This window comes from Polypterus senegalus, chromosome 2 (genome assembly GCF_016835505.1).
Source record: "Polypterus senegalus isolate Bchr_013 chromosome 2, ASM1683550v1, whole genome shotgun sequence".
Lineage (NCBI taxonomy): Eukaryota > Metazoa > Chordata > Cladistia > Polypteriformes > Polypteridae > Polypterus > Polypterus senegalus.
The window spans coordinates 278963634-278982562 of NC_053155.1; the positions used below are offsets into that span (position 1 = coordinate 278963634).

The 18929-nt window shown below is 34.9% G+C and overlaps 2 protein-coding genes across 2 annotated transcripts; one reads left to right on the plus strand and one right to left on the minus strand.

Moving 5' to 3' along the window:
• Positions 1–3138: 3138 nt before the first annotated feature.
• On the plus strand, positions 3139–4119 carry LOC120524523 (olfactory receptor 52D1-like). The gene has a single exon (XM_039746358.1). The coding sequence runs from the start codon at positions 3139–3141 to the stop codon at positions 4117–4119; it is 981 nt and encodes a 326-aa protein (XP_039602292.1).
• A 13212-nt stretch (positions 4120–17331) lies between these two features.
• Positions 17332–18300, minus strand: LOC120524524 (olfactory receptor 51E2-like). The gene has a single exon (XM_039746359.1). It carries the CDS (start codon positions 18298–18300, stop codon positions 17332–17334), a length of 969 nt encoding a protein of 322 aa, XP_039602293.1.
• Between the last annotated feature and the right edge of the window lie 629 nt (positions 18301–18929).

The following is an 18929-nucleotide window of genomic DNA, read 5'->3' on the forward strand; positions in this document are numbered from 1 at the left end:
TGGTGTCGGGACAACAACCTTACTCTCAATGTCAGCAAAACAAAAGAGATGATTATTGACTTTAGGAAACAGGTAGTAGCACATGCCCCATCTGCATCGGAGGTGATGCTGTGGAGAGGGTCAAGAACTTTGCATTCCTTGGGGTCACCTTCACAACTAATCTCAAGTGGAAGGAGCACACTGCAGTTATCATCAAGAAGGCTCACTATCGCCAACACTTCCTTAAACACCTGAGAAAGGCACAGATTACCCCTTCAGTACTGACCTGTTATACAGGTGTGGAGTGGAGTTGGAAGCTGCTCTGTACAGGACTCTAAAGTTTAGAAAGGGTTGTGAGAACAGTACACAGTTACAAGAAACTCAGAATACCTATAATAAATGCTTCCTCAGAAAGGCAGAGCAGATCATAAAGGGCTCCAACCACTCTGCAGTTGATCTTTTCTCCTTCCTTTCATCTGGAAAAACAATCAAGGACTATCAGCACATGCACAAATGTGTTGGCAGACAGTTTTTGTCTCCAGGCAATAAGACTGCTGAACATGTATTGATTGGCGGCTTTAACACTATTAGCTAACAATTTACATTTACAAACTCTCTATTTGCTCCCATTATATCAATTATCTGATTAGGCAGTGATCTCTACATGTATGTCACATTATCTTGTACTATAATGTTGTCAGTACTTTGCACAATATTATCTTGAGAAGTCATTGTTGTATTGCTAAGTTTTATTGCTAACATTTATCTGTGAGCTACTTACTATGACCGACTTACTGAATGAAGTGTTTTAGTTTATCTGTGCCGCACTTTCATAATATTATTACTAAATCTTAGAACTGCCATTGTATTCCTTAACTCCTCCACTGTTACAGTGATTACCACTCATCATTTAACACTTTTCACTTTGTGCTACTGCCCTATTCTACTTTATTACTACTCCAAGCTGTGTTTTGTTAGCTGTTGCACAGTATTTTGTACTTAGTACTTTAGTATTCATCGTTGTGTATTGTTACACTACTGTATTGTTAAATTTATTGTTAATTGTTAGTTGACAGTTGTATTCTGGGAGGTGAACACTCAAATGAGAATTTAATTAAACCTGTATACTGTACTCAGTATATATGACAATAAAGGTTGATTGATTCAAGGAATGTTCTGCTTTTTAATGGGTGTACATTCCACCTTGACTATAATATGTAATGCAGAGGTGCTGAGCATGAAGCAATCATGAATCATTAGCATGGTCAGTTGTGTCAAAGTACTAGTCATGGTGGAGAAATGTTACAAAGGGAAACTCAAAGTATGCCTGAACCTGATAAACCTGAACAAGGCTATTAAATGCCACACTCTGAATTACAAAAGAATTTATAGGAGACAAGACTGCATATCTCCAGGCAGTGAGATTACTGGCAGAGTGGTGTCAAAACAACAACCTTACTCTCAATGTCAGCAGTGACTTGAACAAGGCTATTATATGCCACACTCTAAATTACAACAATGCTTGATGACACACAAGCTAGTTCTTGCATGATTTTCATGGTTAGTGGGCCAACAAATTTACACTGGATCACTTTGAGGATCACCACACATAACACAATGTTCCAATGCTACTGAACAGTTTCTTATATGAGAAATCGGACTTGATCCCAAACAAATCAATATCCATGTCTCTCAGTACATTTAGACATTGCCTCACAATTGAAATTATGATGTGAAATACTTTTTTTTTTTTAACTTGCATTAGAATAGCTTGGTTCATAAATGAGTAATTAGTGATGCTGTCTAAGGACTGTGAGTTCTGGTTTCATATTCTGGTTAAGCCTCTATCTGTTATCTTCAAAATACTTCCATTTTTCATTCCACACCTCAAATATGTGCCCTAAAATTAACAAATGCCCTATCCAGGAATACCTCATACCTGGTTATGCCTGCATGGACTCCCTTATCCTACAATTCAGTAGTCGCATGAATAGATTTTGAAAATACAATGCAAGATTATTTGATTTGCAAGAATCACTACTCCTCAGAAATAATAAAGATTTGCAAACAAAACATACACTGTATTTCAACTTGAGGTACAAAACTACCACAACATGATGTCTTAAAGAGACAGATTTATATGTCAGATCTTAATAACAATAACTTTATACTTCCTAAATGCAGACTTGGCAATAAAATGTTCATAATTGAGTCTGGAAACTATTTCACAGCTTTCCTTTGAGAATTGTGTATTAACAGCTGCTCCACACAGTGTCCCTTTTGGTCTTTAATAGTAATGACTAAATGTACATTGATCTAATTAAAAAGAAGAAAAACAACCAGGCTATCAGAGATTATTTAAGAGTGCTTTCAAATTATTTGGACACCCAGGCAAATTGAAGGTGTATACATGTTAATTGCAGTACTGTATATATTACCTAAAGGCCATCATTGAATAACAGGGCAAAGACTGCATTATAAAATAAGTAAAACTTAAAAAAAGCGGGTAATGTATTTAATTCCAATAAATAAATGGAACATTTTTATTCATGTATGTTAGGAACCTATGTTTGTGGTCTGCAGCAATGAATTGTAGGAAGATTGGAGCAGAAACTTTAATAGGTATGAAAAAAACCTCCTTTATTTTTTAAAACATTAGTTTAAATATAAAGTATATCATTGTATATTGGCAACAAGGATACTTAGGCTTTGTATTAATCATATTTAAATGTAATTACTGTTAAAAGTGAGATGCTTCAATTACTCTATAATAGTTTTTGTCATTTTTTCATAGCATGAGTGAAACTAATCTGTCCTCACATGCTGTATAAAATGTCATCACTATTTTCACTCATGAAATAACTATCTGTTACCCTAGTTGTCCAATGTTTAAAAAAACAGTAAGTAACTTAACATGAAAAATATGATTGTTTTAAGAGGGTAACTAATGTTTTATCAAAACTTTAAAACAGCATAATTCCAAAATACATTTATCTTCTACTGCGAATTCATGTTTATGTCTTCTAATATTCTTCAAATACTACTTTAATTTTTTATTAGATATTCTCTTTGTCTGAAAGAAAAAAAGTCATTTAATATCAGTCATATTCATTTCCCAGATTTGGCAGGAACTACACAGCAGGCAACACTAAGCATATGATGGAAGTGGAGAGCCATAAAAACCATTCTTACAGCACTTTCTTCTTAATAGTATTTCCATCATTTTATGATTACAGGCGGATTATTTTTATTCCTGTATTTATTTTGTTTATTTTGGCTATACTGCTTAACTCTGGAATCATTTTTGTTATTACAACAGGATCAGGTCTGCATTTGCCAATGTATATTTTAATATGCACTATGGCTGTTGTAGATCTAACCATACCAATGACATTCACTCCAAAAATGTTGCTCAGTTTATTACTTGACTGGAATGATATTTCACTTGTTGGCTGTTTAGTGCAAATGTTTTTTGTTCATTTTGTAAGTTCGTTTGAATCAACCATCCTTCTTGTCATGGCTATTGACCGATATGTGGCAATATGCAATCCGTTACGTTATAATGATTACATTAATATCTCCAATTTTCTTAAAATTGCAGTATTTGCTCTATTTCGAAGTATTATATTTGTTTTTCTGATTATTTTATTTGCTAGTTCCCTTACTTTTTGTTTGTCAAATGTGATTGAACACTGTTACTGTGAACACATGGTGGTAGTTGGGTTAGCTTGTGAGAATACAAACAAAAACAATATAATGGGATTAGTTGCAGCATTTTCAATAGCAGGTCTTGACCTTTTGTTCATTCTTTTTTCCTATGGTAAAATATTTTTTGCAGTTCTCAGATCTGCATCGGGAAAATCAAAACAAAAGGCCATAAGTACATGTGGCACTCATTTAATTGTCATTCTTATGACATATTGTATGGGCCTAAGCTCATTTCTCGCATATAGATTTAGAAACTCAGTTACTTCTGATTTTCACAACCTAATAAGTGTTTCATATCTCCTTCTACCAAGTTGTTTCAACCCAATTATTTATGGTGTTAGAACAAAGGAAATCAGGGAACAAATTCTAAGGAAGCTGGGCATAGGCAAAACACTTCCAGTTTCTAACAGAGGGCAAAGTTCTAATATATAAAAAGTAAAGGCCAATACAGAGAAATATACTTTAATACAGTTTAAATAGGCACAGTGGTGACATAGTTATTAATGTAATACTGTCCAGTTCAGTGTGGAGTTACACTTTTCCTTGTGTCTGTGGTTTTCACTGGGTTTTCCTCACATCTGAAAAGCATATGGCAGAAGTCGAGTGGCAGTTCTTAAATGGCCTAATAGTAGTGAGTGAAAGAGTGTTCTTTAATTGACTAACACCCTCTGTATGGTTGGTCACTGCCTTGTGCCCAATATTACTAAACATAAACATTGTTAGCTTGCAACTCTGAATTAGAAAAACTGGTTCAGAAAAAAATATTACTGGTTGGAAGTTTAAATGTGTACTGTAGCATAACCTAAAAAATCTTCTGATGGCTTCTGGAATTGCCTTTCTGTTTTTTCTCCTGTTGTATAAATGTGTTAATAACTAATATGCAAAATGTTGATTTTTACTTTTGTCTGTTAGGTTATTGCATACCTGGAACAATTCATTCCCTATTAAAATCATTACTCTTTCTTAAGAGAGTTTATTGTTGAAAAATATCCTCCCTTAAATAATTAATGTGTTTATTATTTTCCAACATACTACTGTATTAATGTTTCCTGTGTGTGAAATGTGCAGAATAAAGATAAAATAAAGAGTTTTTTCTTTTTCATATTTACGAGGGATGTTCAAAAAGTTTCCGCGCTTTTATATTTTAGTTGAAAACGGTGAAGGCGGGAGGAGTAGTAATTGGTAATTGGCTGGGAAAATTACATTGCAAATGAAGGTGACTATGTAGAAAAGTGATGTAATTTGTTTTTGAAATTCATAATAGAGTTTAAAAAAAGTGCAGAAACTTTTTGAACGTCCCTCGTACATTATCTATTGACATTATCCAGAATGAAACTATAAAGGTCTTCATTATGTTTTTGTTATTTCTTTTTGTTGTCTGCTTTGTTGACATTTTGTGGCTGCATTGCTGATATTAAGGATTATTTTGCTGTACTAATCTAAATAGAAAAGTATTACATATATTAATATGTCAGATTATTTTTTTAATAATATTATGTTACTTGCAACTCCTTTCAAACTCACAGATGACAAACAGCCATTTGCTGTACAGTGTTTTCTCTGTTTTTCCTTTTTTGATGAACTATACAAAATATCAGTATGCATCTTCAGTGTTTGCATCAACGTCTACAGTGAGCAGAGTGAAGAATTCTTAGAAAAAAGAAAACACACAATGGTGATAGTTGGTTTGTATTTCAACACGTTTTTGTGATGTGGCTGAGTTCTGTTCTGTGATGCTGGGATATGCAGATCCCTCTTCCAACAACCTTGAACTGGAGTGGGTTTTTGAATGAACCATTGCTATAATAATATTGAATTGTATGTTAAAATTTTGCTGAGATGAATTATTAAGAAGTGTACTAAATAAATAAAAGAAATAATATTTTGTTTTTTAAATAATAAATGCATTATCCAGACAACTTGTGAAAACCATTCAGTCCTTTTGTTATTACTTAAGAGATTATAGAGAAATAAAAGACACCAATTATATATGTAAAAATTATTTGGAATATTTAAAACTGTCATTCAAGACTAAGAACAGCAGAATATCATCCTTCTACACATGTTTGCACTTCCTAAGTGCCCACATCGATCTGCACACCAGCCACTGCTGCAGCTGACCATTGGACCAAAGGGCTTTGGTGGACTGAGGGCAGAAGGCAGGATGTTTGACTAAGTTGTCTCTTTTGGGCAAGATGAATTATGTGTAAAATAATCTACATTTAATTCTGTATTATTCACTATGTTATTAAAAATATTTTTTCTAAACCTATTAAATGTAACACTTGTATATCTTTACACATTTATCTTAGGTGCTCTGACTTACAAAATATCAACTCCATATAGAAGTAGGAAAAGATGAAGAGAAGCTCTGAATTAGTTTGAAATGCACACTCTAAGCTTGTCGTTCACATACTAAAGAGCTATAAAGAACAATGATGTGTATGCCAAAAAAAAAAACAATCATTAAATTTTTGTAAAACTTCAAAGAAATTTCCATGACCTTTCAGTTACAGGTTTCATAAAATATTCTAAACAGCTTGCACAGTAAAATGTGCATATTTTTATGTTACCATTAAATACCTGAATATCAAAATATGTTATATTCTGCTTTGAAATCACAGAAAAAAATACATCGGGCACCAAGAGCAGAATGTGAGAAGGACCATGCTGTTTTTACTGGAAACAATCTCTCCTAAAAGTATGTGCTGTAGAAAGTTCTAGAAGCAGAGTCCTAGAGGGTCAAGGATTATGGGAAGTCTAACTTAAGAGTTCTTTTAAAAAAGTGGGCAAAGCATCATTAATTAATGCTAAAAATAATGTTACAACAAAGACAAAGCTCCTCCTAATCACACCCCAATGAGTATCTCCTCCACATGATCTTTGAATCTCGTTGCAAAGCTACAGTGTCAGCAAATATTACCCTTTCCAGTCCCAAATCTATTGATTCCAAAACAACTGAGTGCTTTATGTATTTATATGGTGCATAAACAAAGTACAGCAGCTCACATGTACGTTGTGGCAATTTTTTAGTCCACTAAACATACTCCAACTATACAGCACAAAGTATTCCCACACCTGTTTGGGGCATCTACCATTGAGTAAAGCCACATTAAAAGAAGAGACCATCTTTGACTGATGATTGAGAAGTCTTGTCCAAGAGTGATTCATGTGTGTAAAGATGTGTTTGACTGTATATACCTGATGTATATGTATTTTACATATTCCAGAGTTCCACAGTTCTTCTGCTTGTGGGAGGAGAGCCCTAATGGCAGCTCCACATTGTTTTTATGGTCTGATGTGGATTATTATTGGATTTCTGTGCTGATCATAGATATTACATTATGAACATAAGTATACTTGTATATCTCAGGGTAAAGATCAATGACAAACTTTTTAAGTTGTGTCATCGGGTTTGATACTTGTGAAGAAAACACAAAGAGCACAGATAAAGGGTTGGGGACTGCACCCCATATACTGTAGAGAAACACTGATACAAGTAATAATACAGGACTGAGTCAAAAAATAGACTAAGGAGGGGATTGCAGGGTCAAGTTTTATAGGAAGAGGGCAGGAAGAAGAGGGTTTTCAACCAAAAGTGAGGTCTTTTGGAGAGCGTGAAGTTGATGAGAAAGTGGGAGGAGTCTCATTTGTTTTTTTCTTCCAGTTGTCTGTAGAAGAAGGACAAAAGGCATTAGCACCATTCATCATCCCTTGTCTCTGGCGTTTAGTCCCAGCTAAGCTCTTATATTTTCTCCCATGCACAGGTGTGTGACATACTCTCTATATCAGGACGGTCAGGTAAGGAGAACTACTGAAAAATCAATTAATCACCATATGCTTCTGACACTGCAACTGGTAGACTCAAATAAGTAATGAAGGTGTGCTTGGAGTAACTATCAAATGCCTTTCTTCAAGGTGAATTTATCCCCTATCTCTATAGTGCTAGGAAGTTGTACCGTGTTAGCCATTATGAATGTAGAGAAAAGCCCTATCTCCCCTATCTCTAGAACAGCTTTTCCTGCATATTGATAGAAGTCAAGTAAATAGAACCAAAATGGACCTACTTCAAACGCGAGTAGTTGAAGCAGCCACAGGCAGCAGCGGCTAGAAGGATGTTAATGCCTTTTATAGTGGCATTACTGGTGGACACCAGCAGTAAGGGAAACTGTCAAGATTTTAATGAGAATCACTAGCAAGCCAAGAAGGATGCAGCTAGATCAGCTGGCCAGAGTTAAGTCCCTTAAGTAAGTGAAGTTTAGCAAAGCCAATGTAAATAAGGTCTTGGACACCCTTCAATAGGTTGACTCAGGAAGGGTAGGTGGTAAATCACCTATGCTAATCTTAGTAAAAGTGGAAATAGGATGAGTTTAAATGGGGATATCATCAGACTGGATGGGTGCACTAAACGTTATGTATAGTATTTGTGTTTTGACTCTCATATAATAATAATAATAACTTTATTTATATAGCTACTTATACACTCACCTAAAGGATTATTAGGAACACCATACTAATACGGTGTTTGACCCCCTTTCGCCTTCAGAACTGCCTTAATTCACCGTGGCATTGATTCAACAAGGTGCTGAAAGCATTCTTTAGAAATGTTGGCCCATATTGATAGGATAGCATCTTGCAGTTGGAGATTTGTGGGATGCACATCCAGGGCACGAAGCTCCCGTTCCACCACATCCCAAAGATGCTCTATTGGGTTGAGATCTGGTGACTGTGGGGGCCATTTTATTACAGTGAACTCATTGTCAAGTTCAAGAAACCAATTTGAAATGATTCAAGCTTTGTGACATGGTGCATTATCCTGCTGGAAGTAGCCATCAGAGGATGGGTACATGGTGGTCATGAAGGGATGGACATGTTCAGAAACAATGCTCAGGTAGCCCGTGGCATTTAAACGATGCCCAATTGGCTTTAAGGGGCCTAATGTGTGCCAAGAAACATCCCCCACACCATTACACCACCACCACCAGCCTGCACAGTGGTAACAAAGCATGATGGATCCATGTTCTCATTCTGTTTACGCCAAATTCTGACTCTACCATTTGAATGTCTCAACAGAAATCGAGACTCATCAGACCAGGCAACATTTTTCCAGTCTTCAACTGTCCAATTTTGGTGAGCTCGTGCAAATTGTAACCTCTTTTTCCTATTTGTAGTGGAGATGAGTGGTACCCGGTGGGGTCTTCTGCTGTTGTAGCCCATCCGCCTCAAGGTTGTGCGTGTTGTTGCTTCACAAATGCTTTGCTGCATACCTCGGTTGTAACGAGTGGTTATTTCAGTCAAAGTTGCTCTTCTATCAGCTTGAATCAGTCGGCCCATTCTCCTCTGACCTCTAGCATCAACAAGGCATTTTCGCCCACAGGACTGCCGCATACTGGATGTTTTCCTTTTACACCATTCTTTGTAAACCCTAGAAATGGTTGTGCGTGAAAATCCCAGTAACTGAGCAGATTGTGAAATACTCAGACTGACCCGTCTGGCACCAACAACCATGCCACGCTCAAAATTGCTTAAATCACCTTTCTTTCCCATTCTGGCATTCAGTTTGGAGTTCAGGAGATTGTCTTGACCAGGACCACACCCACCATGCATTGAAGCAACTGCCATGTGATTGGTTGATTAAACAATTGCATTAATAAGAAATTGAACAGGTGTTCCTAATAGGAATTAGGTGAGTGTATATTTACATGAAACTCAAGGTGCTTTACACAGATTAATTAACAAAAATAAAGATATACCATATTTACTTGAATTATTATAATTACTATAATAACTGATAATTTCTAATAAATGTAAGTATACTAAAAACAAAATTTAACCACTAAAGTGTAAAACAAACCTTCACTCTTATCAGAAAAAGGTTTTCAAATTAAATATGTATACATTAAGGCTGACAATAGAATAATCAGATCTAATTAATATATATAAAAATAAATATATACAGTATATACAGTATCTAAATTTTACTTAGGTATATGTACATGTGAACCCATTGAGCAGAAACAGTTTAATGTTATTAAAGTTAATATAAAGACACAAAAGCAAATAAAACAGGCCATAGTGGTTTCCATTGATCTAGGATGTAGATGAAGTTCTTGATTCCTGAATGTGATTGTTTGACCAGCTGACACTGAGGAGAGGAAAACAAAAAACTCCTACGATGAGCCATAGGAGAAAAATAAGCATATGGAGGGTCATGGTCAGAAGACAAAAATGAGCAAATCAGATAGTTAGGTCTGATGGTAATCCGTTTCTACATTGTGAAAGCCAGAATGACCTAGGCCAGCTAGTCACCTACCCTCCACTGGGCAGAGTTGATACAGTTAGCACAGTCAATAATAAGGTTTTCAAGTCCTCCTCATTTCCTCCAGTACCTCAGGTGACTGCAGAACAGATCACTCTGAGCTGGTTTGTGTAACCACACAGGAGGGGAGACAAAAATATAAAAATGCAATGGATAAATAGAGCTGTGTGTCATCAGTATAGCTATGGTAATTTACATTATATTTTGAAATTATCTGGCTTAATGGAAGCATGTAGAGTGAAAATAATAATTGTCCTAAAATTGATCTTTGCAGTACACCATATAGAATATCATGTATTTTTGATGCATAATTGCCATACCAAAGAATTTCCTTTCCATTATATATGATTTAAACCAGCCTAAGGCATTACCTGAAATCCCTACCCAATGCCTAAGACCGTTTATAAGAATATCATGATCTATAGTATCGAATGCTGCACTCAAGTCTAGTGAAACAAGCACAGATGCAGTGTTGTATTTGCATCTGCATTATTTTCCAGATCATTAAGTGATTTTCACTAGAACTTTTTCAGTACTATGATTTGATCTAAAGCTAACTTACTATCAAAAAAATTACTTGTTCTAGAATTTTACTGAGAAAAGGCAAAGTGGAGATTGGCCTGTAGTTGTCTAAGATCAATGTCTTGATCAATTTCTTGAACAGAGGCTTAATTACAGTAGTGTTAAAAGAATCTGGAAAAATGATAGAATCTAATGAACAGTTTACTATGTGAATGCTGTTGCTAAATAGATCACATACTTCTTTAAAGAGCTTGTAGGAACAGGGTCTAATACACAAATGGACTCTTTTAGTTAACTGACTATTCTATGAAATTTAGAAAAACTAATTTTGCTGAAGCAGCTTAGTTCACAATACTGAACTCGTCGAGGTTGGGAGCTTGTTGAGGCTCAACAAAATTTTTATTTGAAGTTTGTTTTATAGTAAGTCTAATATTTTTTTAAAATATACTGCAAAATCTTCACTTTTAGCCTCTGATGCTTTCAGTGCTAAAGGAGCTGTGTTTAAAAGGCATTTAAGAATTTAAGACTTGTATCTATCTATCTATCTATCTTTCATTGACTCATGCCAATTAAATGCTTCCTGGAAGGTCAATACTGTGTAATGGGACTGGTCCCTAATTGAAAAAGGGGGATAAGAACATGCATTCCAGTTACTCTTTGGTCTTTCTTGGAAAGCATAAGATGTACACTGCCGTAATCTCAGATTCTGACCAGATCATGAAATACATGGACACGTTTTTTGTTGGCGAGATAATTGAGGCATCATAGAAATTTGTTAATCTTGTCTATATGTGGTTTGTGAACTTGGAAAAAGTATATGACAATTTATACAACCATAGTCAGAGAGTCCATTCATTAGCATATTGAGTGGGGCAAATGGAACTGGTTGGGGTTCTTGTTCAATAGCTCTGTAATGAAGGTGTTAAAGGCAGAGCTTAAATCTGCAAACATAATTTTCATGAGTGACCCAGGGGAGTCAAGATGTAGGTATATGAATTTCAGACCCAAATTCAGTTTGTCCTACACACACCTATTGGCTCTATAAGAAGACTACAGGGGGACAAGGAAATTTTGTAGCATTCGTAAGATAAGTCAAATGCTCTAAAGCACATTTGAGACCTCTTCCCTGCCATTATTTCACAATGATATACTCTCATCTCCTGAGAGTCAATGTCATCTGTCACATCCCAGGTTTGGCCAGACTATCTTCAGTTTGTGTTTAAATGTTGATGTTGTATTCCAACTTGAAATGGCTTACCATGCTTTCCCCACCAATGGCACCCTTTTGGGTCACAATTTAAAACTGAATTTCAAATATGTTTGTGTGAAGTACAGACAGTAGTAATTGCAGACCAAACATCTCAGACATTCATACTGTTAATATACTGACATTTGTTCAGATGTAGAAATGCCCCTCATCAGAATCTAACGATCTGCATAGTATCCTTTCAAAGAAAGGCAAAGTTAGGTACAGTTAAGTTGTCAACATCATGTAGGTTTTACAAAAATAAGTCTTCTATTCCTTTTCATACAATTTTCCATGTCTTTGATTATTGTGATTAAAGAAGATAATGGACCTGGAGTCTAATGTGATATCACATACATTCATCTATGTTGATGAAACTGGCTGACAAGGAGGCATGGGAGGAATGTTAGGGGTAAAGGGTGGCAGTTCAAATACTGACAGCAAGGTGCAAACATTATTATGCGTGTAGTCCTATCAGATACTGGTGATCTGGCCTTCATTCTGATGACTGGGTATAATGGACCATATAGCTAGTCTATATCTTGATACATATTTTGTACATCTTTATTTGTAAGCTAGACAACCCAAATGTAACATTAGTATTTCAGAGGCATGTTTTACTTTATTTATAAGAGCTTCGATGTTTGCCTAACTAACTCAATCCCCTGTCTTTAGGACTGACTGTGGATATGAAATTTATGGGCATGGAACATGTTTAAGATCAGTTTGGCAAGGTTAGCTGTGTTTGGACTTACATGAATCTATAAGCCATCCCCCTCAGATAGGCCATAAAGTGCCTAAACAGAGAAACTTGGTGATGAGTTGTACCTGAGTATTTTAATTGAAAATGGCCCAGCAAGGGACAGGAAAACTAATTCAGTGTGTCTGAAGTATTGCTGTTTATAGTTGGTTTTAAAGTGAAGTCCATTCTGTACCACCATGACACACTGGTTTGTGCTTTGTGATAAGAATGATACAAAGTTGGTCACCTTGCCTTTTACCTCTCTCTCTCACCATCTAGCCATGAAGAGAAGACCATGATGAAGATTACTCTATCTTGACAGCCATACTGAGACAGGCATGTGGTTTGTTTCAATACTCCATTCAAAGCCCATGTGGTAGCAAAGCAGGCTGGACTGAAAATAAGCCAAGAGTCACATATGGATGCAAGATGCACTGCTACTTAGGCTGTAATGGTATAGTTTGCCAACAATATGTACTATTCTTCCTTAAAATTTTTGGGCATATTATCAATAATCCATAATTAAATGTGTAACTTAACTCTTGCCTCTTCGAGGCGGCTTGCATTTGACAAAATTGTCGAACTGCCTGAGGTTACAGATGTCAAAAGTAGGGATGATGGGCACGCAGACGATCCAGGGGATGCTAAAGAACCTGACCACAGAATGGTAAGTTTATGCAATTTAAGGCAGCTTGTAAATTTATTAAGTTCTGCACCCCAGATAAATAGTACTCACCGCAAATGTGGACCTAATAAGCTTAACACGGACAATACCCAAAAACTCGTGCCTGGAGAGACATTGAACCTGTGCTGAAAATTGGCCTGTGACCAGAACCAGATATAGAAAGCGCTCACTAACTGAGTATTTCTGTTCACCTGGGCTAAGAGCTCTATGCCACTTATCACAAGCTGAGCCTTTATACTGTGATCAGAAACCCACAAATTCAATTGAAAATACACATTTATCACCATTAAGAGTGAGATTATGCCTGGCCAGAGCTGAAAACACTCATGGGTAGAGGTTGTGGGACCATGCACAACTATATCATCATCCCTGCCAAGATGGTTGACATTATCTTCTGAAAGCAACTACTTTGCCTTATGGGACAGTATATCAAATTGGAAATCCATGGGGCAGCATTAACAGGTTCTATAATTTTTGCCATTTATCTGCAAAATTCCTTCCATTGTGCTCCCGAGTCTTCTGTGCATTAGCGCGTCTCCTGTCACTGCTGAGGAAGCTGCTCAGTCGTTTCTGGCAAAGCTCTTTTGCGCGCAACTTATGAAAGATCTACAACATGGGGATGCTAAAGAACCTGACCACAGAATGGTAAGTTTATGCAATTTAAGACATTTTATTAAGTTCTGCATTCTTATGCTCAGTCGTTTCTGGAAATGAAAGATCTACAACAAGCATTTTAAAATGCTATTGATGGATCATATGATTAATGGTTGTCAGGTGTTCACTGTGTCAGACTTCCTTGGCTGAATTACTCATTCCATGAGGTTTTTTCTGTGCTGCATCACTAGGGAGCACATTCTATGAGATGTTTATGAAACCATGATGCCCAACATTAAAGACATAATAGAAACCTTTCTACTGTAATTCTGTTATCAGAGATGTATTTTTGTTTAGTTCTATAAAAGTGTGCGCACTTTTGCCTTTTGTATGCCATTATATTTACAATAATAAAATCAATCTGCAGATCTCTTTAATTACATACAGTATGCAACAGAAACCACTGATAATGACTGACTATACGCAGTGAGAAGAATCGTCAGTTTTTTTAGCATGAGTGATATAATTTGTGCTATTTTAATTGAATTATGCACTTTTAATGCAAGTATTTGTTGTTTTGACTGACTGAGATTTTCTAAATTTGCTAGTGTTTTGTAGGATGACAGCTTTGCGAATTAGGCCAATGTGTTGACCAATGTGGTTGATTGACTGAGAAAAACTGGAATATAAGATCTTCAGAACTAAAAAGTAATTACCTGAAGCACAAACAAAATGGTGGATTCACAGATCCAAAACAGATTAAAAAGTCAAAAAAGCCTGAAGTAGAGTACAGTATTTCCCTCCCTGACTACCCAAACAGAGGAATCTTTAACATAAAATAAAACAAAAATGAAAGTGATGATTACTTTAAGTCAAGAAAAAGAACAATCCTTGAGTAGTTTAAAAAAATGGAAACATTTGTTTTGAGCAGTCATGTAATAAGAGCTGAGGAAATCCTTTTATTAAAGATCTCAAAAATAAGCGGTCAAGCTCTCTTTCAAAACAGACCAAATGTGTTGCAGAGAAGAATGTAGCCTGAGCACTGAAATATTGTTAGTATATATTTTTCTAAAATAATCCTTTAAATATATTTTAGTTAAGCCCTTTTACTATGCTTTCTTTAGTGTCAAAACTGATAGCTCAGTTTGACCACTATTCTTCCAAACGAGTACTCCAAAAAAAGTAAGGAGAAACTGAAGGAAAATCTTGGAGCTTCATTCCTCCATCCATCTACTTTCCTAAGTAGATTCTTAAGTCATGTTGTCCATTTTAATGAACAACTAAAGAAGCCCACTAAGGCATATTTTTCTTTTTTCCTCCAGAAGTAGCATTTCACTTACATGTAATTGTATTAAATACACCTTGGGTAATGAAATTTGAAACCACAGTTTAAGCAAAGGGATTTCGTACTGATGCTTGGCTTATGTTTATATGTTTATGATATCAAACAAGGTCATGTGTGTAAGTGTGTTATAAGGTATTATTGTGTTCTAGCTTTGCCTTCAGTCTTCTAAATAATCAATAGCCTGAATTTTACTTCTTAATAAAAATCTAAAAGATGCTTATTGTCCATCATTTAGTGTTTAGTCATTGATTTACTGCTTAAAATTGAAATGAGAAAGAAAAGAAAGTAAGAAATTTAAAGTTACTTTAAGTTGCTAAACACTATTTGTCTCAATTACTACTAATATAACTTACACTGTGTCAAATGTCTCAGTACAGTACAAATCTTATAGGGACCAATTTAAAGGGTGCTGTGGGAAAGGATATGGATGCAACAACATCACTTAACTGTCACTCTAGCTAGAGAGAGCAGGCCCTAGAAGAAGGACTGACTCCAACCCTGTTTCTGTTCCCTTTTCTTTTGGTCCAAACTCCACAAAGGCAGTCAGTTATTAAAGGCTTAAGAAAGTGCATTAGTATTGCCCAACACTTACTTCAGCCATGTCATATTTATTTTTCCCTGAGCAAAAATGGCAAGAACTGGAATTACATGCTTGTACCCAAAACCTTTAAGTCGTTTATTTTGTCTTACTTTCAGAAATGATACAAATTTATAAAGGAACAGAAATAAAGTAATATTTTTGTATCACTGGTGTACATGCATGTTGCACTTTCATAATTTATTTAAGAATGGTCATTCCATCCCCACACGCCATATTAGAGAGTCTTCTCTCCTAAGACCCAGTCCATACAGAGTGTGCGTCGCTCCGTTGGTTGTAGTGAACGTGGATAGATAGCTTTACTCACCAGGTCAAGGCTGAGAATCCATATACTTTAATGTAGGTTTCTTGCAAGAAGTCAAACCATTGACAACTTGAAGGTAAAAGAACGATAATTTCCTTAACCTAAAAAGCAATATGGCGGAAGGTAAAGCTATGACTAAAACAGTGCCAGTAGCAAAAAGGGAGCTAAGGACATACCAATATGTATTAAATTAAAAAGGGGGGCAGTGGTTAGGAATGTACCACAGTCTAAAAACAATATTAACACAGGCTGCTGTAGCAGCACAATGTTAATGGATTCCAGAACATAGACAGTTATAAAATGGAACATTCAGGAGCTGTTGAACACTCTGAGAATATTACAGTAGAATCATAATTGAGGATGTTGTCAACTTTTAAGTGAATTTCTTTGTGAATATTGTGAATATTTAAAATAAAGTGAGACACATGTACCGGTCTTGCATATGTACGTATAGGTACTATTAAACCATTTTTTCATATTTTAGATAAGAGGTATACATATTTATCAAACCTATTGGAATACATTTTTAATAAATATATTTAAAATAAATTTTAACATTTACCATTTATTGAAATAGTCATTGTTATAGCAGATACAAAATGATACATGATACAAAAAGAAGCAATTAATACAGAAAATGAGTAAATCATTAATATCATTAAATAATTCTGAGTACATACCTTCATTTTTAATTGGTTGCTATCTATCACAATAATATAGGGAAATCATGACTTTTTCTAAACGCTACAAATTATTATTTTTATTATAAAAAATAAAATACAAATTGTTTAATTTGCTTGGAACATTAAAGAATATCCACCCACCCCTCCATCCATTAATATTCCATTGCTGAATATCTTTATGGCATTTTAAATTTCAGTATTTCATTTCCACAATTTACTGTCACTTTGTCACAACCTTTATTATATTTTCAAAAACGGCATTTTCAGGTTTGTTTACAGATCTTAGATATTTACAATAATATAAGCATATTTAGACATTCATAACATGGTAACAGATAACACAATATGTGAGAAACAGGAGTAAATTCATAAACATATTCTCAGTCATGCACGACAAAGATGGGGGCAATTATATTAGGATGTATTAATGAATATAAGTGTACAGGAGACTATCTAAACATTGAACATATAAATACCGGGCAAATGGTATAAATACATTTCAATACTTTTATTTATTGTGCAATAAAAGGTTTGCAATTACAGTACTTTGTGAACAGTATGTCAATACTTAGAATAAATGTACAATTATTTTTACATTTTTGATTCTTAGCCTATATTTGAAACAGAGCACTTTTTTCCTCCTTTCATTTTCTGTAAAATTTGTTCTCTAATCTCCTTTGTTCTGACACCATAGATAATTGGGTTGAAGCAACTTGGTAATATTAAATAGAGCACACTCACTAAAATGTGAGTATCGGTTGAAACAGAATTTCTTATCCGATATGCAAGGAATGAGCACAAAGCTAAAAGATAACCCATTAGGATAACAATTAAATGTGTGCTACACGTGTGAATGGCTTTTTCTCTTGCTTTTCCAGAAGCTGTTCTATGGGCAACATGGAAGATTTTTAAATATGAAAAGAAAATAAATATTAAGTCTACACCTGCTACAAAAAAGATAGCTGCTAAGCCCATGATATTGTTTTTTAGAGTGTCCTCACAAGCCAAACTTACCAATGACATGTGATCACAGTAGCAATGCTCAATGACATTTGACGTACAGAATGTCAAATAACCTGCAGGGATCGTAAAGATAATAATGAAAATACCATTTCTAATTAGGGCTGCTATTGACATCTTTACTAAAGTAGAATAATTTATATAATTATTGTAGTGCAATGGATTGCATATTGCAACATAGCGATCCACAGCCATTATCAGCGTCACAGTTGACTGAAATGAGCTTGTCAAGTGAACAAAAAACATCTGAACAAGACAGCCAATAAGAGAAATTTCATTCCAATCAAATAAAAATGCCAGCAACATCTTTGGAGCAAAAGTCATGGGTATGGATAAATCTACAGCTGCTATTGTGCATATTAATATATACATAGGAGACTGCAGGGTATTTCCTGTGCGAATTGTGTGTATGATTACAGAATTTGAAGATATAGCCAAAATAAATAAAAGACAAAAAGGAATGAAAAGCAACTGCCTTTTTTCCAAGAATCCTGGAAATCCAATTAAAATAAAGCTACTGTAAGAAAAATTGTGTTTTTGAAGATCTTGAATCATTTTTCTACCAATATTTTCCATTAAAGTCCAGGGTTATCTACAAATAAATTGCATGATTATTAAATGACTTTATAATACTCAATAATACTTATTTAGATTTGATAATGTTAATTAATTACATTACACATCAAACGAGAATCATATAGTATTTTAGGCAAATCTAGCATTAGTTAAGAATTCTTTTTACATTTTTTTAAATATCACATTTAGATTAGATTCTATTAGATTAGATTTTAAAAAATGTATTAATACTACAGGGAAATTTAGATGCATACAGCAACAGAACCATAATAAACAGGGTTACAGACTCACAGGACAAATAAAACAGCCAATCAACCAATCAACTGATAAGTAAATAAGTAAAAATATACTGCAGTGGGCAGAAAAGACCCCAGAGGCTTTTTTTACCACTCCGTGGTGGAAAGCATATGAATAGAATAAAAATGTGTTGTAACATTTAAAAATGTTACCTTTCCAATCTAAATAAGAAACAATTTCAGTTTTGACCAAGGACATGTAAATGTTGTTTTCTAAAGTCACATATAAAAAAGATTTACTTTCACCTTTTAATAAAAATTATCTTTTTAATGGCCCAATGGGTCAATTTGATGTCCCATCTTTAGCAGTAT

Bases quoted from the DNA above. Each gene is read 5' to 3' on its own strand.
- LOC120524523 (XM_039746358.1), top strand. From the start codon at position 3,139: ATGGAAGTGGAGAGCCATAAAAACCATTCTTACAGCACTTTCTTCTTA.
- LOC120524524 (XM_039746359.1), bottom strand. From the start codon at position 18,300: ATGATTCAAGATCTTCAAAAACACAATTTTTCTTACAGTAGCTTTATT.